The sequence below is a fragment of the Primulina huaijiensis genome, unplaced genomic scaffold (genome assembly GCF_012295235.1).
Source record: "Primulina huaijiensis isolate GDHJ02 unplaced genomic scaffold, ASM1229523v2 scaffold11459, whole genome shotgun sequence".
Taxonomy (NCBI): Eukaryota; Viridiplantae; Streptophyta; class Magnoliopsida; order Lamiales; family Gesneriaceae; genus Primulina; species Primulina huaijiensis.
Window position 1 is genome coordinate 306922 of NW_027342351.1, and position 18788 is coordinate 325709.

The window sequence follows — 18788 nt, forward strand, 5'->3', positions numbered from 1 at the left end:
TATGTGTGTGTGTGTGTGTGTGTGTGTGTGTGATCATCACCGAGCACATAAAACACGCGATGAATCGCATGAATGTAAACATGAGTAGCAATCCCAAATGAAATCTACAAAACCAAAAACAATATAATGAACTTATTCACGAAAACACATTTCGTTCTATAGCATAAATCGAAATTGGATAACACGTTTTTAGCCCTATAAAAACATGTCAAAGCAACCAACCCAAAAAAAAAAAAAAATTCTATATGTAAAAGAAACTCAATGTACTGAAAAAAAAATTCAGACATGAGAATAAAAAATAACTCTGAAAGCACAAATGACTATAAAAACAAAGTTGATTTCAAATATTTTTATGTTTTAAGTAATTGGGGTAAAAACTTATGTAGGAAATTTTCTAATATCCATTTTATATGCAAATTATCAGTGCGTCACATAAAACATAAGAAAATTAAAGTCGCATGACTATAAACTTGATTATTATTATTCTAGCTATCACATAAAACACGAGATAAATATAAACGTGATTTACAGCACTGCGAAAGAGTAAGTCATCCTATATAACATTGAGCGAAAAAATTGGATAGCGCACGGAATCAGCACTGCGAAAGAGTGCCAAAGATAACAACAGGGAAAAAAAGGTTAAATTCAGTAATACATGCAATTATGTGTTAAAAGACACTGATTATAAGTTCCATACAGACGCATAAACATCTTGAACAGTTAATTTTTTTAAAAAAATTCATTAAAAGGTCATATCTATTTAAAAAAATAAAACCAATATGGAAATCTATCTATGAAATAAAATACATTCAACTGTGTATGGAAATTACTGCGCACAATGGAGACTATGATTATACCAATTAAGAGGACAATTATTTTAAAACAAAACCACAAAAAAGAAAAAAGAAAAAAGAAAAAAGAAAGTTGTGACGCCTGGCGAAGCAGCCTACAAAACATGAAAAGGGTGGTTTATGCAGTGAGGCGCAAGGTTTTCACACGTGGTGTACTGCTTTTTACATCGCCCTATGCATGTCTACCCAATCTCACAACTCTTCCCCTATAAATATCCATCCGGCAGCCACTGCAACAAAATAAATAAAATAAGCAATATTGTACGTTTCTGGAGATTGAAAATGGCAACAAATGTTGATCCTTTGGTAGTTGGTAGGGTGATTGGAGATGTGGTTGACATGTTTGTGCCCACAGTGAACATGTCTGTGTACTATGGAACCAAGCATGTCACTAATGGCTGCGATATCAAGCCCTCCATGGCCGCAGCACCACCCAGGGTCCTTATCTCTGGTCTTCCTACTGACCTCTACACTCTGGTACCCACCCACATGACCAGCTAGTCCTCTATTTCTTTTCTTTCTTCTTTACATGTTGATCAGAACTTGTTTACTTTGCATGTCTTATGTTTTCGAAAAAAATTGGTGAAAATTTGTATGCCGCTGATAAATTTTGTGGGTTGTGTTTGTTCGTGGCTAATCTTGTCCGGATCCGATGTAGTTAATGGGATGTGGCCGTGTTGCATGATGTGCAGGTGATGACAGATCCAGATGCTCCAAGTCCGAGTGAGCCTAGCATGAGGGAATGGATCCATTGGTAAATAATTGTTACATTGTCCCACTTAGATGAGAAAATTGCATTTTTTGTCAAACTTTTTCGTGAGTTTGATTTTATATGCTGTCAAATTTTAGTCTAAGTTTTATCTTTTTTAAAAAATTTAATCATTTTCAGACTTGGCAGTCACCGGTGTGTTGCATTACCTGTGCAGTGTCAGAACTCCAAATAAAAAAAAATTAATAAAAATAATATTAAAATTGAAATTTGACAAACTTAAAATATCAAAACCGTAACCACTTATTTTAACTTGAAAATTATTATACTTTTGGTTTTCATTATCAGTATAATTTTTTGTACTTTTTTTTTTTGAAGGATCGTGACTGACATTCCTGGCTGCACCAATGTCACTAGAGGTAAAATGATCTAGATTTCTTGAAATTGATTTATTGGTTTCCTATATAATTAATTAATTAATTAATACATGTTAATTAATGCATGTATTAATTATTTTGGTTCTAATTTTGCATGCATTGACACAATGAATTTTAGAGAGATCGACCATGGAAGTGCGATAATGTATACGGTCTCATGTCCCTTATTATTCTTTGTCTAAAATAATTCCATTAAAAGAATTATTGTACTAGCTGAAAATTTATTTGTTGGAATAAAACTGAGTGTCAGGAGTGAATATGATCTGAATTTAATTTTGCGTTAGATATTCTTGATTAGTGATTGGTGGTGTGGTTTCAGGGAAGGAGGTGCTGCCCTATGCAGGGCCGCGGCCACCGGTGGGAATCCACCGCTATATACTGGTGCTCTTCCTGCAGAAAGTGGCAATGAGCGCATTGGAGCCGCCGGGTTGTCGCTCGCATTTCAATACGAGGGCCTTCGCGCATCACTTTGATCTGGGAATGCCTGTTGCCACCGTCTATTTCAATGCTCACAAAGAACCCGCCAACCGGAAGCGCTGAATTAGTTGATCTTGCAGATAGTTACCTAAACCCTATATATAAAATATTGATGCTATGATTATATACAAGTTTAATAAAGAGTTGTAGTGTGCTTATTGGAGGATCCTCCTGCATCAGTAAGAATCATGGATGTTCTAAATTAATGGCTTTTATTTCATGAAACATGTGTGTATCTTTTGTTTTTGTCTTAAAAATTAAATATTTTTAAAAAAATTCTGAACGAATAAAAGATCACGATTATCCAGATGATATGTATATTTTTTTTACAGAAAAACGTAAAATAATTTGATTTGTTTCTTAAAAAAATCTCAAAAATTATAGAAACATAAACCATGAAATTCACATCAATGATATTACTTGCTTCTTGTTGACTCTTCATTGATTATTCAATGGAAAAGACCGACAAGATCTGAATGCATGAAAATCATAATAAATATTTAGAGAGAAAAATAATTACACTCTAGAATAGAAATTTAAGATACTTGTATTCTTAGATGCTTCAGCTGTGCAATGCCTATGTTTTGGTAGCTTTCTGCTAATATTTTCCACTTTTGTGGTAAGAAGAGCTGAATGTTTAGAGTTTATACTTTCCTGTGATTCAACAATGGGGCCTAGGCTCTCAATCTCAGTAACCGTAGAAACCTGTTCATAAATTTCAACTGTCCGAATTTGTTCCAGTTTGCGTTTCTTGAACGGGTTGTTGTTCGGAATCTTCGAAGGAAGTGGAAAGGGCGTTTTTACATTTTCTGTGGAGGCTTCATTGTTTGAAGGGAAAACCAAGTTTTGTAGTGATAAAATTTCACTGGAATTCAGCACTTCCTCCGCAACTGTTGTTGGCTTCAGTTGGGCTAAACCATTGATCACTGTGTTTGTTGGCACATCATCTGTGTGTTTGCCTGCAACAACATAAGCACTGCACTTGGGCTAACGATTCCTTAACTTAGAGCATATTACAAAATCGCTAGTGAAAAGAAAATTTCTGGCTGGTGAGCTAAAATGGACGACCGGAAGTGAGAAAAGGCACCTTTAAATTTTATGCTTTTATTTTTAAATGTAAGATTCATCCACCCAAATAAATTAAATTGCTGATTCCAAATCCATATCTAGGGTCCCTCATTAGCAAGGTATTTATATCTATGACCTTAATGGTTGGTCATGGGTTCAGTTAGATACACAAATATTTATTAGAAAAGAAGTTTTTGACACATTGAAAAATGCACCTTCAGTGGAATCAGTAGCTTCTTCTTGTCTCAAGAATCTACAAGCAGAAGCTGGAGAGTTGAGATTAAACTGGTTTCTTAGTTGAGGGAAGTGATCAAAAGCGTCCATTGTGCACGGGTCCAGATTTCCTTGAGCAATTGCAATTGCTAGTGATGGGGGTAAGTCCCTAATTTGACGTTGAGGAGAAAACGAGAGAAAAGACCGAGTTTTAAACAAGCTGCTCTTTCACATAAATGCTTTGTAGCAATAGCTTTGACTGGAAAACGAAGTGAATCAAAAGGGGTGCAGGTTATTGATCTATGATCTAAGACCTGCATCCTGTACATCAGCATGTTGAGAAGTAACAGATTAAAAGAACAAGGATACGGCCCTAAGAAATCAAGATTTTTATCTTCGTTTTGCAAGAGATCCGGCGTTAGAGGTCTGAGGGGTTTGAGTTGCTTTTTAGCTGCATCATATCTGCCAACAAACTTAAAACAGTGACGCAAGTATTATTGCTATGATCCCACATCATCTTCTCAACACATTGGACATTGGAAAAGGAAAATTCAAACCAAAAGAATAGTATCTTGAGTAGGAGAGTATCTCACATTTGTACACCATATGCACTGTCATTTGTTGAGACGTGATGTAAGATCATGAGATATATGCAACGTGATTACTGGAAATAAATTGAAGTTTCATGTGTTATGGAGTACCATATACTATCTTATACATACACTCGAGCATGCTGGAACACTGCAGCTGCTTCTTTGAAGGCCTCGGAGTAATCTTCAGGCATTTGTTTTCCCTTCTCAAATCTCAAAACTGATAGGATCTGTGAATTTCAATAGGATTTTTAGCCATTCCAAGAAACAATCAATGCTCAAAAGAATAAAGTTGCAGAAAATCGAAATGAGCATGCGTGAAAATCTGGCTGAAACAAACCAATTTTCATCAATCGGTGGTTCATGTACAAAAAGCATGTCGTGAAAATTCCAGCGACAGATTTGCATTATAACTGAGCTTTTCTTAAAAGCATCTAGGACATGATTAACATACTATCAATTACTTAGTTCAACTTTTACTTGATCAAAGATTGTTCTTACACGGGAGAAGTTTCGGTACTTGGCAACCAGATTGTGAGCTCTTGCAATTCCAACTCCAGGAACAGATGGAAGGAAATCACAGCCAGCCAAGATACACATACCTGAAATATTGGCAAACTAAACCCATGATTGAAGTCCTGATCAGTGCAAGAAATTAGTAGGGGTAGCGAAAGAAACAAAAATATATTTTTACCATGGGTACACATGACGGGTTAATCCTAAGTGACAGGTCCTAAAACCGAAACTAATCGGTCCTGTAAGTTTTGAAATTATGATAAGTCTTGAACTCATAACCCGTAATTCAACAAAGATAATTCACCTGTAAGCAATTCTCTATCAAAACTTTTGAAGGATGGTACGCAACCAACAGTATTAAAGACCTTGTCCAGAACTATCTCTTCACCATTGCCATATCGGTCCATCTTAAAGACTACCTGGAAGAATTGGCACGAGAAAAGTTCGAACTGAAATCAAGCAAAGGGTGAATAACATTTGATTTTGTTTAGGCGCGATTTCTTACAGCTGGACAACCATATGCTAGTAAGTCACTGTCCTCTGAAATGACTGCTACAACCCCACCCTCTTCAGCTTTAAGACCAGACAGGTATGCCAGTTGTGCATCTGCCTCGTATGGAGCTACCACAAATTCAATATTCTCTAATCTCAAAATCTGAAAATTAAAACAGTTGGTACTATTGATGAGTCCTGCCTCAGAAACTTAGTTTGGAAATGGAAGTTAGCATGCACCTCCTATATCATATCCGGGGAAATTGGGAAAATAGACGGGGTCAAACTTTTTTTAATCCTCAAGTTTATTTGAAATACACTATATGAGGTTAATTTTTTTTTAAAAAAAATAGTTGGCCGAAGTTAGATGAAAAAATACCCCGCCATATCCTTTTAACATAGGCATCCAAAAATATGCTGCGAGGATAAATTCTACAAATACTAAATATTGGAATATAAATCTTCATGCCACATTCTACAATGGATAGAAGCCTACAAATGAATGAACTGACATGTTTACCTGGATAAGTTGATGTGCCATCAGCGGAGTGATGCTCACTGCCCTCTACATCATATAACACAAATAATCAGGACGTGTAGCATGCAGAAAATATGGCATGAAGATTTATATTCCAATATTTAGTATTTGTAGAATTTATCCTCACAGCATATAATACTTGTAGGATATGGCTGAAAGCAAGAAAAAAAAACTCAACTTATCAAAGCCTAAGATCGTAAACTCATCAATTACTTTACAGGAAAAATGGAAAACAAACAAAGGTCCAAAGTAGTTTCTGCATCTTATATTTTATGAACCCATTCGTTCAAGATTATTTTGATTAAAAAAATCTATATATGATGGTTGTACATATCACGTGAGGTGTGAAGAAAATAAGTTCTCTAATTAGTTCAAAAGCAAAAATCCCACCTTGGCATAGAGTACCAAGTAACGAGATGATGTAGTACTAAAAGTACTCCCACTTGCACACAAATCGACATAAAATGTCATGGATAGTACACAAAGTCTGTAATTTATTTGTGATCCCTCAAGGAAGTTGGAAACAAACTGTGCTCCCTACGTGATTTCTATCACCTGCCTAGAACTCACAAACAAGCAATTACAATACTTATACTTCATAGATTCCCCACAAAATTTTAACTAGTGTCAAAAAGAGAAGGCTAACAATTAAAAGAAACAATACTACAATGAAGTAATACCTGAAAAAGCTCAGAGGCTGCATTAGCATTACCTTCCTTCAGCTTCTCCATCGCCATATCCCTATTGGCCTTTCTTCTCCTAAATCACATTAATTTGAAAAGGAAAAAAAAAACCATTGGCATACAAGTAATCTTGGATCGCCCTAGAACTTTGCACTTCTAAGATAACAAGCAACTGTACACAAACACAACATGCCTGTGCCTTTCATCTTCTGTGGCAGCCTTACAAGGGATATTCCCGCCATCAAAAACGACCACTGGAGTGATCTTATGGTGTCGAAGCATATTGATTCGATGCATAAAATACTTCAAATATTGGGATTTCTTGTCTCCATCAGTATTCAGACATAGCTCCATGCTACACGAATAAGCTACAAAAAGTGCCAATAATGTTATATTCAAACCCCCCCCAAAAGTAATTCGAGAAAAATAACACTTTTTTTATTCGAGATTATCTATCACCTCCTTTATGAAGCCATGAATATGCATCGATCCCTACCTGCGTCGAAGATTAAAAAAAAAACAGAGTTAGGAACTAGGAAGGACATGCATTTTGAGTTGGATAACAGAATCAAGTCCATAAATCAAGAATTTTACACGTTTGCCAGAGTATTTCTTGATGTGAACGGATTGAACATGCGGCTTCATGAATCTCAGAAGATTATTGATGCCCATTACTCTTTTTATTTTTTTGGCAAATAATTTTTAGGTGGAGAGTGTAATTCGTTGGATGAGAAATTGGCGGATTATTTATTGATGCGTTTTCTTTCTTACCCGCCAAATGAATTTGAAGTTTCACGAGGCGAAAGTGTTCCCGCGGCTTTTATTACCATCTCGGATGTCCCAATGCACGTCGGTTTCCAGTTTCCACAACTATATTTCCACTCTCAAAATTTTTAATAAATAATAATAAATTTACGATGATTTCATAAACACGTTTTTTAAAATATATGTTTTGAAAATTATGTCGAAAAAGGTGGTTTACATTTTATTTATTTATTAGAATTAGAAAAAGCTTTTTCTTTATTGTGAATTTAATATCATTTTGATCATTATTATTGATTTTGCATATTTAGATATTTAAATACATAATATGAGCTGTTTTAAATTTTAAAGTTGTAATTTAACTTTCATTATTTTCAGGAATAACTTCTGATTATATTACAATATAATAAATCATTTTAAAAATTCTAAAAATATTTCACACATAATCATTAAACTAATATAACACTTAAAAACGTTTTTAGTGTTTCACATATACCGAGACATAAAAAAAAAAAAAAGAATTCTTTAGCTAACTAGTTCGGATCTTCAAAAACAAAACCATAGACTAATTTCACCACGTGCAAATCATGTGGGTAAGTAAGAGTACATATGTAAAATTGTTGTCCCATAGCAAAAAGGAAATTTGGATGGAGACCAATCCTTAAAAAAAATGCTGCAGAGCCTCCCTATAATAAATATATCCTGCAAATTTCGCATCTCCCTCCCCCAATTTTTTTGGTCAGCCACTGCATATGGAGTTTTGAAAATAAGATAACATGAACCATTAGTATCGTCACAAGCATAAAAAAACTCAGTACCCAGTAAAACTGACAATATTCCACGGATCCTTCATTAGACAAAATAACTTAGATCAAATGTCCGTAAAAATACATGTAACCTAACAAATTATTCATCATAAAGAAAAAAGCCGCGGGAATATCAAACCATGGAAATAGAATTCAAACACCCAGCATTTCATGTTCAAATCTAATACTGCAACTTAAAGTCACTGAAACGACAAAAAAAAATTATTTGGCAGCTCCGTTGAAGTCGCATTTCTAGTAGCGTCCAATGCCCCAAACTCGAATAACGCCATCTGTGTAACCACTGTAAAGGGTGCTTCCATCAGCACTCCAGCTAAGACAGGTGCAGTAATTTATCTACATCAAGCAATTTAGAAAGTCAGCTATCATACAAAATGCTAACATATATATAATCCAAGGTTAGTAAGTGTTCACAAGTTTCTCAAATTATTTCTTTGTTGTTACATTCCTATGGCACATTTTAAAAGAACAAAAGCAGCTGCGTCAACAATTATCCATTGCAAGACCCAGACAAGATGGAAAGGACTTGTATCATGTATACATATGGAGAAGAGTTGGCCAAAAGAGAATGGAGTAGCTCCTGGTAGCATGTTATAAGAATAAACTTTTACTAGGCGTTAACATTACATGCTAAACTATAGGAAAGAAAAATAGGATACACATCATTATATTTACAAGAGTTGGAAGGGATTTTATAAAGCAAGTAACAGCAACTACTTCTCATTGAGAAATCCACGAGATTTAATTGTCAATCAATGAATGACAACAAATATATTAACTTGATATGGTCACAAATTCTCAATCAATTAAAAATCTGCAGCAAAAAAATTGGAATTGGAGGATTATTTTGACAAAAAAATTCGCTCATTACATCAGAAAAGGAGAATAGTTTCAACTAATTTCCAGAGGCGGTATAATAACTACAAGTTTGAAATCAAGGGATAACGAAAATGAATGGCATTGATAAACTGAATCAATAGCGAGCACAACAGTAAAAGATGGGGACAGCGTTGAAGGCATAAAACCAATATAAAAAATTCAGGGGTATAAAAAGCTTCCTTAGCCTATATATTTAATATAAAAATTTACGGAGTACAAAACGCATCCTTAGCCAACATATGTCATATGAAAATCATACAAATGCCTAGTTACAACAGACACACAATGATACAAAACACATTCCGCCGATTCAAATTTATTAGCCAATCGCAACCCATAGCGATTAAGAAGAAACTACAATAACAAAACACAATTGTATTGGTAACTCTATAACAACAACGAACTACTCAAAGTTCAAAGTGTACATGAAAGTTGAAACCCATCATAAAGTGCAGTAAAAGGTCAAGAAGTTAGAATCTGAAATTAAAGATCCATAGCATCAGATTAAAAACAACAAAATGAGTAAAAAAAGTAAAGAACTACTTAAATTAAGCAAATGTACCTTGTTTTTACAAGCAACAGACTGAGTCGTTTCCTCAGCAGCCATCTCGCTCTCTTGCTTCAAATCAACTTTAAGATCTACCACAACACTCTTGCTTTCCAAATCCCAAATCTTGATACTAGACTCTGTGGCAGCACACAGCCAATACCTATTTGGGCTGAAGCACAGAGCATGAATAACAGAGCCGGCATCCAGAGAATAAAGCTTCTTCCCCTCAGCCAAATCCCAAAGCAAAATAATCCCATCTTTCCCACCACTAGCGCACAAACTCCCATCAGGAGACACTGCCACAGTATTCACATATCCTGAATGGCCAGTCAACGTAGACCTCAGCTTACAATTAGCCAAATTCCATATCTTAACTGTTCGATCCCACGACCCTGAAACAATCATTGGCTGCAGGGCATTTGGAGAAAACCTTAAGCAAAACAAAACATATGCTTATCAACTCACTATTTTGCAGTCATCAAAAATTATAACTACGAGAATAATGTCAGCTTCAATCATGCCATGTCTTGATGAATGTTTCCACAGAAGTTTGATTTACAAGTCTCATTGTAACCAGACACTCAACTAGATCAGTTATCTAATTGGGATAACTACCTTTGAAATAAATATCCTTTCGCAAACCCATAAAATAGAACAATATAACATTAATAAGAAATACGAGACATGTAGTTATACCTCACACAAGAAACCCAATCGGAATGAGCGTCCTGATCCTGAATCGTATACTTGCATTCGCCAAGCGTATTCCACAGCTTAATCGTCTTGTCCCTAGAGGCTGACATGATCTGCCTGTTATCGATCGAGAAAGCAACAGACAACACGTCTTTAGTATGCCCCACAAAGCGGCGTGCTGTGCCCCCAGATTGCAGATCCCAGAGACGGAGCTCTCCATCCCAAGAACCAGAAAGAGCGAACTGGCCATCGGATGACAGGACAACGTCCTCAACGAAGTGTCCGTGTCCAGTGAGGCGGCGGCGGGCAACTCCATAGTTTCTATCCTCCTTGGTGAGGGACCAGAGAATGAGGGATTTGTCCCGGGAGGAAGAGACGATCATGTCAGAATTGTCGACTGGTGCGGCGATGGCGGTCACCCAGTCAGTGTGGGCGCGCATCGTGCCCCGAAGGATTAGTTGCTCTTGCGCCATGATTCTTGATTCGAGGGTTTCTGCCTGCGGAGTGAAGTTGCTAATTTAGGCTTCGGTGAGGCGAAATATGGATTGTGGCATATAAATGGCTTGGGAAATTAGGGCTTCTGTGGACGGATCATTTTTCTTTAAATTATATTTTTTTAAACACTTTAAAAAAAAGTTTTAATGCTTAAAAGGTATCATATTTTACTGAAAACTCAATAAAATTACTTACATAAACTTAAATTAGCTAAATCCAAATTTATACAAAAATAATTATTCTAAGCATGTTTAATTTATTGGTTGGACTTCAACAATTTAATATTATTTGACACGTTTGTAAAACTTAGACGAGTCATGTTTCAAAACGACACTAATTCTAAAATTAAAATAACCAAAATTTCGAACGTGAATCCCCGACTTGGATGTTGATTCTAAACTCCCGGGATTTTAGATGCTAACGAAATAAAATTCAAGCAAATAAAACTACGGAATCGATGCACAAATGACATAAAACCTAATTATATCATTTCAAATGATATTAAAAATCGAAAACGAGCAAAAACAAAGTCGAATGAAAAAGCTAAAAAAATAATTGAATAAGCTATTGGACATACAAATTTAAGCTATTGGGGGTTTGGTATTACTATTCTTAGTTTTATTCTTTATTAAAAATCATAATTTAATTGATTTATTTATTAATCTAAGATATTTTTTAAAAATAAAATTAAAAGACCCCAACCCTTCATTTAATTGAACTTTTCAATATTTGTTGATATTTTGTTAAATTTCTTTATTACTTATTTGGAAAAGGCAAGCCTATTATTATTATTATTATTATTATTATATTCCGGACAAACAAACGAGCGGAGGAGTCTTCACGAATTCCTCCACTCCCCAAAACCCTTTCGGCTCGCACTTGGTGGTGTACAAGAGAGATACAAATGTCGGCCAGTGCTCGGGGACGGTGGTAAAGCGAATTCAACACTCCAGAGAAAAAGGATAGAATAAAGAGTTTGAATGTGGTTTGTCGATCTCTTTTCCTTAATTTCTTTATCTGGGGTTTACTTTATGGATGAGTAACCATGGTTCTGTTCACGGTTCAGCTATCAATTCTACGCTCGAATCGCTTTCTTGTCTCCGTTTGTTCTTTTTTATATTTGATATTGGATTTGTTTCGTATTAACAAGCTGTTTATTGGGCCGTGACCTAATTTCTTGTTTCGTATAATGAGAACTTAGCCATGTCTGTTGTTGGGGATTTTTTCGTGGAAAGCATGGATCGAATTGCCTTTCCTGTTTTATCATGGATCTGATTTATTACATCCGTTTGGTTACTGGGAAGCTAAGTATTGAGGTGAAGGTGATTTTATCTAATATCAGTGTGTCGTATGTTTATTTCAGTTTGTAGTAAACACGAATTTGAAGATAGATGCTTAATTCGTGGATAGCGTGATGGAGTTACGCTTGCATATATTATGCTTCTCATTTCCATTTCACCTTTTATCTTCCCCAAATCCATGATCATTTCACATAAAAGGCCATATCTTGTGTTCATCTGTGTGTCACCTCATATTTTTCGGTTTATTTACATTTGATATTTATTTTCTCGTATATTTATGAATAGGGAGTTTTGGAGGAGGCATAAGAGGAAAGTGTACGTTACACTTGGATTTTTTGGAAGTGGATATCTGTTTTACAAACTCTATGATGCGAGGAGGTCTAGGCTTAATGATCTCGAGAAACAGTGTGTAGTTGAAAGAGAGAATGATGAACTCATCAAAGCTCAGTTAAGAACTAGGATGCCTCTGAATCTTCTTTCATTTGTTCTATTAAAGCAACTCATTGCTCATGTTCTTTTTTTTTGTTTGATCGATAGAATTCAAGCCCATTTTGAGAGCGTTCAGGGAATATCTGATTCAACAACACTTCCTCATGTAATGGATCTATTAGATTGTAGATTAGCTGAGAACTTGGACCTTACTCAGTTGACGAAGAGATTGATTCAAGGAAAGGGCCAGCCGAACACTTTATCTACGTCAGAAAAACTTGAATTATGGGATAAACTCAAAATTCTCAGTGTGTATCTACTGTGCTCCTTCATCTACTATGATAACAAAAAATTTAATGGTTTTGTTGGATTATCGCTATTTTTTATTCAATTGGCCTCGGTGCTTCCAGGTTTTACGAAGATGATACTGACTCTTTGGTCAATGACTATGCTGAGCCTTTATATCAAAGTCCAAGTCAACATATTAGGGAGACATCTATATATTGACACTGCACGAGGTCTTGGAAGTTCTCACATACTTGTAAGCATAATCCAGTACTATGTATTTGTTTTGTCTGATAGTCACAAATATCATTTTTGCTTGTATTTTATTATTGAGTTATATTTGATATTGCTTTAGTTCTATTCTAGGAGGATCCTGATCCAAATATACGATACTTGACAAATTTTAAAATAACCACAAGCTATTGAGAATCCCTAATTACGGTTCTTGATTTGGCTTAAGAAAAGAAAAGCACGTTCTTCTTTCTCTATGGATGAGCTAACCCTAATACTTCATGTACCAATCTACGTGTTGATGGTTTAAAATATAATGTTTTTACCATGTAATTGGAAACTTGCTTGAGACGATAAACTTGAAGGTCGTGTAGCTAATACTTGCGTAAATGCAGACTACCTGCTCTGTATAAGAACTTGAATATTAGATTTTCTAGTTTACTACCTTAAATCTTGTTTGAATGGAGCACGGTTGCAGTTAACGTTGATTCCTTTATATTTTTTTTGTACTTAGATCAAAGTTTAAATTGGATGTTTATTCGTTTGTGACATCTAATGCTATTACCTTTAGTAAAGATGGTCATTTTGAGGAGTAATTAGAATTGAACTCGTAACTTGTAGCCAACCCTGAGTAGGTGAAAATGCTTTGTTGAATTGAGCAGCATTGTTCCTCCTCTTTTTTGAATAACAAGATTTCAGCTTCATGGGCTTCTTGGTTTTATCCTCAACTAACCATGAATACTTTGTTTTTACTACCCTAGTTTGTCCTTTAGCAGTTTCCTTTTGGCCTTTTGGGATATGACTTCTTTAGACCAGCAGAATACTTTTGGACTTGGAGAATTTGGGACAACTTTTGGCCTGCATGATTCTATTTAACCAGTTAAATTTCTTGACCGCGAGCAGAGTTGGTGCTTTTTGCTAAGTTTATTTTGTGGCGATCTATGATTTAGAGAATCAAACTTGCATGTGAAAATGCCGTATGGATAAATTTGTGTTTCTTATACATCCTGATAGTTTACTATGTATCTGAAGGCTATTTCATTTCTGTTTTCCAGGATGAAGCCGAGCTAATTGACAGAAACGACGAGCAGCAGTTTTTGGCCTGTGCTGATTACCTTTCTAATCATGGCCTTCTTGCCCTTATATCTTATACAGAGGCAGCGGCTTCTGAAGTCCTTAAAGGGTAGGCCCTTTCAGTTAAAGTAAAATCACCTTTTTTTATGTAGCTGATTGGAGGTAGCGAAGGAACTTCTTTTTAAAGTTTTTAGTGTTTTGATGTGTACATGTGCATATGACATGCTACTGAATACTCATTCTTACACTTCTTTGAGATTGAGATGAAGTTAATAGTCTTATTAGTAGTTAATTATGTTATATCCCAGTTTTGTAAATGGCGGTAGGCGGCGGCGGGGCGGTCAGTCTACCGCCTTGGCCACCTAGGCGGTGCGGTTGAATTTTTTAAAAATAATTTTTATACATAATTATATATTACCACATCACCAAACATTCATATGATTATGAGTTGGCTGTAAAATAATTACCAGGCATTCATATGATATTACCAAACATGGAGTGTTCTCTGCGACGTGGTGGGGGTTCGTGGCGGTAGGAGGCAGGCTGGTGGGCCTATCAATGTTTTGACTTTTGGAGGAGAAAATGTTTTAGTAATTATGGTTTTATTAAAAATAAATGCGGCCTTGCCTGCCGCTGCTCATCTTCGGCCGCCTAAGGCAAAGGCAGTGCAGTTGGCGGCTGCCTCCTGCCTCCTGCCTAGGTGGCTGCTTCGACCACCATTTAAAACTCTGGTATATCCCCATGGAAGCATGCTAGGGCCTTCACTTACTTAAACCTCTGTGCTTTTCATACTTTGTCATGTAACTGTACTGTGTATTATTTTAACCTGTTTATATTTTGACAACAAATTCAGGTATTTATATTTTGGTCATGGGCCTCTGTGTTCATGGTTTAAACTTTAAAGTTCTTAGTAAGTAACAAAGTTGCGGAAATTTTTTAATAGTTACCCCATTTAACTTGAATTTTTTTATTAAAAAATATGTTGTGGAGTATATTATATATATTTGATGGCTCGCAATGTAAGAATTATTTGGCTTTTTCTGCAGCCATCATATTCAATTTTTTATTTTATTTTCAATGAAATGAACTAGTGAAAACACAATCGCAGTGGATTTCATCTGAAAATATGCCCAAACTTTCTCCGAGTTTGATGAGCGATTTAAACTATTGGTTAGATTAGTCAATTCATCATGTGTATCAAGTAGAGGGAAACTTGTTTATCCTCTTTCCATCACATACTAATTTATCCTGTGTAAAATATAACTTATATCAGCTCAGCAGTATATTATTTGGTAAATGAACTAGTCAGATATTTTTTGCCTTGAAAATGCACAATTGATGTGGTTAATTTACAGTAGAGAGTTAGGAGCCTTACTTTGAAAGTTTTACATAAATTAAAGCAACTCAACCTGACATTGATGATCAGTATCACCAGGCTCGGGTCCTTAATACGCGGCAGTAGCTTTCCTAGAGCTTGTGGCTTGCCTACTTGATTAGTTGTGTGAAGGAGATGAAATCCATGATATTACTATCTACATTTTCTTGCACTGTGTTTGTGAAAATTGTTATTACTTGATCCTGTTCCTTGGTCGTTCCATATAATTCAGCTTTTGTGCAACACCCAGTGATACACTTAGTTTTACATCCTGTTTAACTTCTCATGATCTTAAATTTTGCAGAGCACAATTGAAGGATTTCTTCAGTCTTTCGTCTCTCCATGAATTTATTATTCAGATACTTGACACTTTGTTGAGCAAGGGGAGCCCTCATCACTGGGTGAGTTATTTGATGCCTGATGATGCTGGAGCTTATAAACTTGTTGCATCCTCTGGCACAATTGGCTCCGATATTGCTCGTGCTACCAAATATGAATTACTCATGGCAGAGACACTGGCAGTTGTGTCAAGGTGTGGTTAGATGTTGCCTATTCAAAACTTGTGATACCTTAGTAGAACAAGTTAATCTTGAAACGCATAACGCCCCCTATTTTGTTATGATCTGTCTTTATACAGTGCTGAATTCGGAAATATTGTCGACATTTCGTTGCGAGCATTGGTGAGCATGATGTTGGAAGATCTAATTTCTGAATTTGGAGGTGGCGATTTAGTTTCTGGGATGCCATTGGCCAAACTTCTTCCAAGAATTGCTCGGATGAGTGAGTTGCTTCTTCAAGAATCAAATAGGAATAAGTATATCCAAAATATTCAAACCATACCAGAGGTAGAACTATTCTTCACCCTCTTGTACTCAAGTACGCCCACTTCATAGTGTAGAATCATTGTGGTAGTGTTGTAATCTCAAACATTCATAAAGAAGTTTATGGTGATCTGCGAGATCTGCAGGAGGAAGGCGAGACATAAGGTTGTGAAATATTGTAATCTTTTTTTTTAGCTTTTAGTGTTTTTATTCTGTCGTTTATCCCTACATGATTTAGTGTTCGTTGGCTGGATTAATAATTTTCAGAGATTCTTAGTGGGGTTTTCGCCATTACAGAGGATGAGGCCTTCTTTGTGTGTATGGTTCCCGGAGATTTGCAGACACCACGGCTCTGTTGTCAACATTTGTTTGTCTGCTACATTAGATCGCCTTTGTTTTTAGTGATCATCGTGTACCACTTTCGTTTAATATTATATTTGTGGATTGTAATTGTTGATGTGCGACTCAATTGAGATTAGCCGGTCGTGGCTTGCGTATCATACGTGTAATTTGTAGAAACGAAGGGAAATATATATTTTTTTAAAATAAAAATAAAATGAAATGTATCCTTTTTTGAAATTGGATTAGTAGAGAGAAAATGTGATGTGAAGAAATACCAAAAATTAGTTGCTTAAAGGAATTTAATTTTTAATAATTGATTATTTGTGTCTATTTTTTTATTTTATATTAAATAAATATATGTTCAATTTTATTATAATCTCTAAATGAAAATAATAATAACTTTTTTAAAAAAATATTTTATTATTTAAAATTATTTTTCTTATTTTACAAATATCATTTATTTAAAATTAAAATTTTATTATAAATTTGAATGAAATCATAGAAAAAAAATCACATTTGTATAAAATTTAAAAATAACATATAAATAAATGTTTCAAAATATGTAAAATAATAATTCGCAAATTGTTAATATTGTGTCCAAATATGCCCAATTCAGTCGCTACGAAGTTGGTGACGTATTTGATTGTCATGAACCTTGGAATTTTTCATGATATAATCATAAAATCTTCGGTTGGGTTCGTCATCTTCATTGTTGAATCAACTTTTCACGTGACACCACTTATCTTCAATAATCATGTTGTGCAATGCATACTAACAAGATGGACATCTGACAATCGCTCATCGAGCTTGGATCACCCCAAATGCTCATTCGACATATTTTCTTGCAGCTTCTTGTCTTTCCTTAAAGATCACATTGGGATCTTTTGAGTGAGGAAAAGCCTTCACGAAAGCAGCTCGTTCTTAATATATTATATTTGTTAGATAATATCTCTTCGTATATTGAGTGTCGTTCACCGTGAAATTAATCCTAAGCATTTTCTTTCAAAACATTATTGAATATGGGAGATTCACGTTAATATTATTACTTGAATCGATGATTCCAAATAGTGCATGCAAAACCGCAAGTCTTAAGACGTCATACGCGACCATTTCAATCATGATTGTTGGTGACTCGGGGTCTTTTGTAAACTGCCTCTCATCGTGCATTTGAAGAAAACACTGAACATCATCAATATTCGGCCTTCTCGAGTATCGATCACTAAATAATTCGACCACATATTAGCATAACTTGAAAAAGTACTTGATAGTAATTGATTCACCAATACTTAAGTACTCGTCAAGACGGTCGAAAGGGAATTCAAAAGCCAATCTACGACCTGGTGAATGTTATAGCAGGTCTTTCGGGCAAAAGAAATTTATTTATTCTATTTGATTTCCTTCCTCAGTGCACTGCTATAACATTCACAAGTGATAAATGAGAAATGGAAATTTTACCCTTTTTATAATTTGCGTCAAACTGTTTTGACTGTAAAATCACTAATTATATAAATATTTACTCTTTGAGGGAGAGAGCAAGATAAGATAGGAGGTGGAAAAGACTAAAACTTGGGCTTAAAAAGTACCAAGAAAATGATCGGATCTGAAAGTAGAGTAGCCATAATTTTATTAGAACCCTATGGAAGGAAACCTATCGTTGAAAATCTGCTCTTAGTGTTTGCCAAGCTACATTAAATTGTCATTGGGAGTGACGTTTTTGTTTTCCAATAATATTTTAAACTATACCAAAAATATACAGAGTCTCTATACACTTAACATGAGAGACTTCGATTAATTGATTTTTTTTTTTTACACATTTTAGAGAATTGATGCTAATCTAGAATACAATGAAATCACACAATCCAAAAATTCTTAATATTTAATATGTTTCCGCTCTGGTCTCGAATAAATATGTTTGTTTGTTTGTTTTTCACACATATATATGAATACTATTATTGAGAAAAATCAATTATACAAACAAATTTCATATTTATCCTACATTATTTTTAATCAATGAGTGTCATATATGATGAAACTTTAATTGCAATAATGAAAATTAAACAAGAACACATTAATATAAAAATAGCAGAAAATACTTTATATATTTAAGACAAGTGAAAAAGGTGACTCAACATATACATTTGGGAGGAATATAT

At 35.0% G+C, this 18788-nt stretch overlaps 4 protein-coding genes across 7 annotated transcripts; 2 read left to right on the forward strand and 2 right to left on the reverse strand.

Moving 5' to 3' along the window:
• The first annotated feature begins 1110 nt into the window (after positions 1 to 1110).
• Positions 1111 to 2699, forward strand: LOC140965685 (protein MOTHER of FT and TFL1). The gene is made up of 4 exons (XM_073425832.1): positions 1111 to 1328; positions 1544 to 1605; positions 1939 to 1979; positions 2317 to 2699. Exons 1-4 carry the CDS (start codon positions 1134 to 1136, stop codon positions 2535 to 2537), a joined length of 519 nt encoding a protein of 172 aa, XP_073281933.1. The 5' UTR covers positions 1111 to 1133; the 3' UTR covers positions 2538 to 2699.
• A 200-nt stretch (positions 2700 to 2899) lies between these two features.
• Positions 2900 to 7270, reverse strand: LOC140965679 (exonuclease 1). Its single transcript, XM_073425827.1, has 12 exons — positions 7169 to 7270; positions 7034 to 7070; positions 6768 to 6942; positions 6572 to 6650; positions 5874 to 5918; positions 5367 to 5516; positions 5166 to 5280; positions 4847 to 4947; positions 4478 to 4575; positions 4125 to 4217; positions 3758 to 3924; positions 2900 to 3433 (listed from the first exon to the last, which is right to left on the reverse strand). Exons 1-12 carry the CDS (start codon positions 7244 to 7246, stop codon positions 2991 to 2993), a joined length of 1581 nt encoding a protein of 526 aa, XP_073281928.1. The 5' UTR covers positions 7247 to 7270; the 3' UTR covers positions 2900 to 2990.
• An 888-nt stretch (positions 7271 to 8158) lies between these two features.
• Positions 8159 to 10829, reverse strand: LOC140965683 (small ribosomal subunit protein RACK1). Its single transcript, XM_073425830.1, has 3 exons — positions 10286 to 10829; positions 9602 to 10019; positions 8159 to 8496 (listed from the first exon to the last, which is right to left on the reverse strand). Exons 1-3 carry the CDS (start codon positions 10753 to 10755, stop codon positions 8395 to 8397), a joined length of 990 nt encoding a protein of 329 aa, XP_073281931.1. The 5' UTR covers positions 10756 to 10829; the 3' UTR covers positions 8159 to 8394.
• Positions 10830 to 11576: 747 nt separating this feature from the next.
• On the forward strand, positions 11577 to 16831 carry LOC140965669 (peroxisome biogenesis protein 3-2-like). Of its 4 annotated transcripts, XM_073425817.1 has the most exons (9): positions 11577 to 11762; positions 11979 to 12099; positions 12364 to 12525; positions 12616 to 12815; positions 12918 to 13048; positions 14079 to 14206; positions 15777 to 16004; positions 16110 to 16317; positions 16561 to 16831. In XM_073425817.1, the coding sequence occupies exons 4-9, from the start codon at positions 12677 to 12679 to the stop codon at positions 16693 to 16695; spliced, it is 969 nt and encodes a 322-aa protein (XP_073281918.1). In that variant the 5' UTR covers positions 11577 to 11762; positions 11979 to 12099; positions 12364 to 12525; positions 12616 to 12676; the 3' UTR covers positions 16696 to 16831. The 4 variants fall into 4 exon arrangements, 3 of the variants coding, with proteins under 3 accessions (XP_073281918.1, XP_073281916.1, XP_073281917.1); XM_073425815.1 differs by lacking the exon at positions 11979 to 12099 and having other exon boundaries at positions 11578 to 11762; XR_012173127.1 differs by lacking the exon at positions 11979 to 12099 and having other exon boundaries at positions 11579 to 11762; positions 16110 to 16458.
• Positions 16832 to 18788: the final 1957 nt, after the last annotated feature.